Below are 2,075 nucleotides of genomic sequence, written 5' to 3'. Positions count from 1 at the left end.
GTTTGAAGTCAAGATGAGTGAAGGATAGAGGAAGTTAGTGCATAGATTAAAAGTCCAGAGGTCCTTCTTATACCTTTTCGTAGGCCTGGATTTGCTTGACCCATTGGACCTTGCTGGAATACGACGTGGCATGGCGTTCAACTGACCTACTGACCTCTACATAATGTTACAAACGTTTGAGTGAGAATATTGCTCCTCGAGACAGAGTCACGGGGTCCATGGCCTTCCGTCAGAGTAGCACCAGGATTGAGACTGATTCACCAATCTGGGGGTTTGTCAGTTGAGATGTAGCTGGATAAATGCAATCCTTACTGCTTTATGATGCTGCTGACCCAAGACATGTCAGCTTCCTCTCAGTACGAATCAAGTCGTTCTCCCTCCCCCACGTGTTTCACCACCAATACATTTCCCGCTACATCATTTGCGTTCACATTGATGCACGCTAGCCTCTGAATTCACACGTCGGGTCGCATAAACTGCGGGTTGTAGCTCGCCCCACGGCATATTTGTAACTAGGTTTTACGTTTTGCGGAACCGACCTATCGTGGCGACGAAGTCTGGCTTGAGCTAATCCACCCGATTTGGGCTGCGGTGGCAAGAACGAGTTATCTAAAGAAAAACCTATCTGCGGCACCGGTGGCAGTAGCCTGAGTGATTTGTGCCATAGCACGCGCAGGGGTCAATGCGAACTCCAACTCCAGGGGACCGCGAATGACATCGCGAGAAACAAGAGAGGGAAGACTGACTGACTGAACCATCGCAAATGGGACGCCTAAGATTCACGAAGACAGATGCATAAGCGGCTTTGAGCGGTTAGTAATGCATCTAGTATTGTGGGCCAAACTCTGTTATTCTGCCACGTAGCAGGGCAGAACTGGCACTGCCAGGCAGAACTCAGAACTGGGAGGATGTACTAAATAGTATACAGCATCAGTTCAGTGTATGATAGTGTGATTTGAGGTACTTTAAACTCTCTACAGTGGCTACTAAGTCTGGAGGTTGGCCACACTCGCATGTCAAGGACTGCAATCTCTCTGTCAGCATACTCAAGACACTCGGCAAGGTTCGCGCTAACCTTCGCTGTCATGTCCGCCTTTAAGAATATTGCTGACGGCAAGCCAACACGACGCCACCATGCTCACATGCGTACGACCAAACTTCCAGGCATCAATACAGAGGTTGCCAAGCAACTCGAAACTTACTTTTCACTTGTTCCTCCACTTGCAGCAGTCTCCAGTGACAATCTCAAAGGTCCCGAATCAATTTCACTTGGTGATATTGATCATGATGCTGAGTTTGCTTGACTTGAAGGTATTCGTAATGCAGAAAAAATGATGGACAGATTTTGCCTCGGACTAGGATGTGGATGGGAAGGAGGTTTTAGAAGGGAGATCATTCGACTTCGCAGAACTGCAGATGAGGGATTAGTAGTAGTGCCTGCAGCGACAGAGGATAGATCATAATGCAAACGAAGATGGGACTTGGAACATTGATTCCATGTTGCTATCGAGTGGTCTTACATCCGTGTAGTTAGAAAATGGGCGAACCCGGGTGGCACCCGTACCCAATCCGCTGGTAGATGGAACTTTGACGGCCTACTACCCGCACCCTTACGCGGGTCAGAGTATCACGGGTGCGGGTGGATCCGTGGGTGGATCCGCAGATGGTACGGGTGACAAATTGTACATCGTGAGGTATCATACTGAGCATAGCGTACTTTCGATGCCGCTAGCTCGTGGGTCTGCATTATGTAAGACTACATAATGAAATACCTTGATGATATCGTCGCTCTGAGGCCGCTCGTCTCAAACGTCGAGGTCAGAAATCGACACTTCGGGTGGCGAGACAAATTATGCCATACCTCACTTTCCTACAATAGACGCATGGTACCCCAATAGCACCCGTCGATATCATTTTACAACATGTCGGCTGTGCATTTCGAAAGTGTACCAATAGTTATATTAGTGGAATCATTTTATGCGTGGGGCACTCGCTGAATCCTTTCATTCCGGCGAGAAGGCTCTCGTTAAAAAGCAGCCTCGAAAGGAAATTATTTACTTCCACAGTATCAGAAA

The 2,075-nt window shown here is 48.1% G+C and overlaps 1 protein-coding gene across 1 annotated transcript; it reads left to right on the top strand.

The window, feature by feature from the left end:
• The first annotated feature begins 807 nt into the window (after positions 1–807).
• Positions 808–1,645, top strand: BJ212DRAFT_1414658 (uncharacterized protein). The gene has a single exon (XM_041337539.1). It carries the CDS (start codon positions 1,014–1,016, stop codon positions 1,302–1,304), a length of 291 nt encoding a protein of 96 aa, XP_041185022.1. The 5' UTR covers positions 808–1,013; the 3' UTR covers positions 1,305–1,645.
• The last annotated feature ends 430 nt before the right edge of the window (positions 1,646–2,075 follow it).

The sequence above is a fragment of the Suillus subaureus genome (genome assembly GCF_016647635.1).
Source record: "Suillus subaureus strain MN1 chromosome Unknown BJ212scaffold_425, whole genome shotgun sequence".
Taxonomy (NCBI): domain Eukaryota; kingdom Fungi; phylum Basidiomycota; class Agaricomycetes; order Boletales; family Suillaceae; genus Suillus; species Suillus subaureus.
Note: the sequence above shows the minus strand (reverse complement) of the source record. Positions and strands in the feature narration are given on the sequence as shown.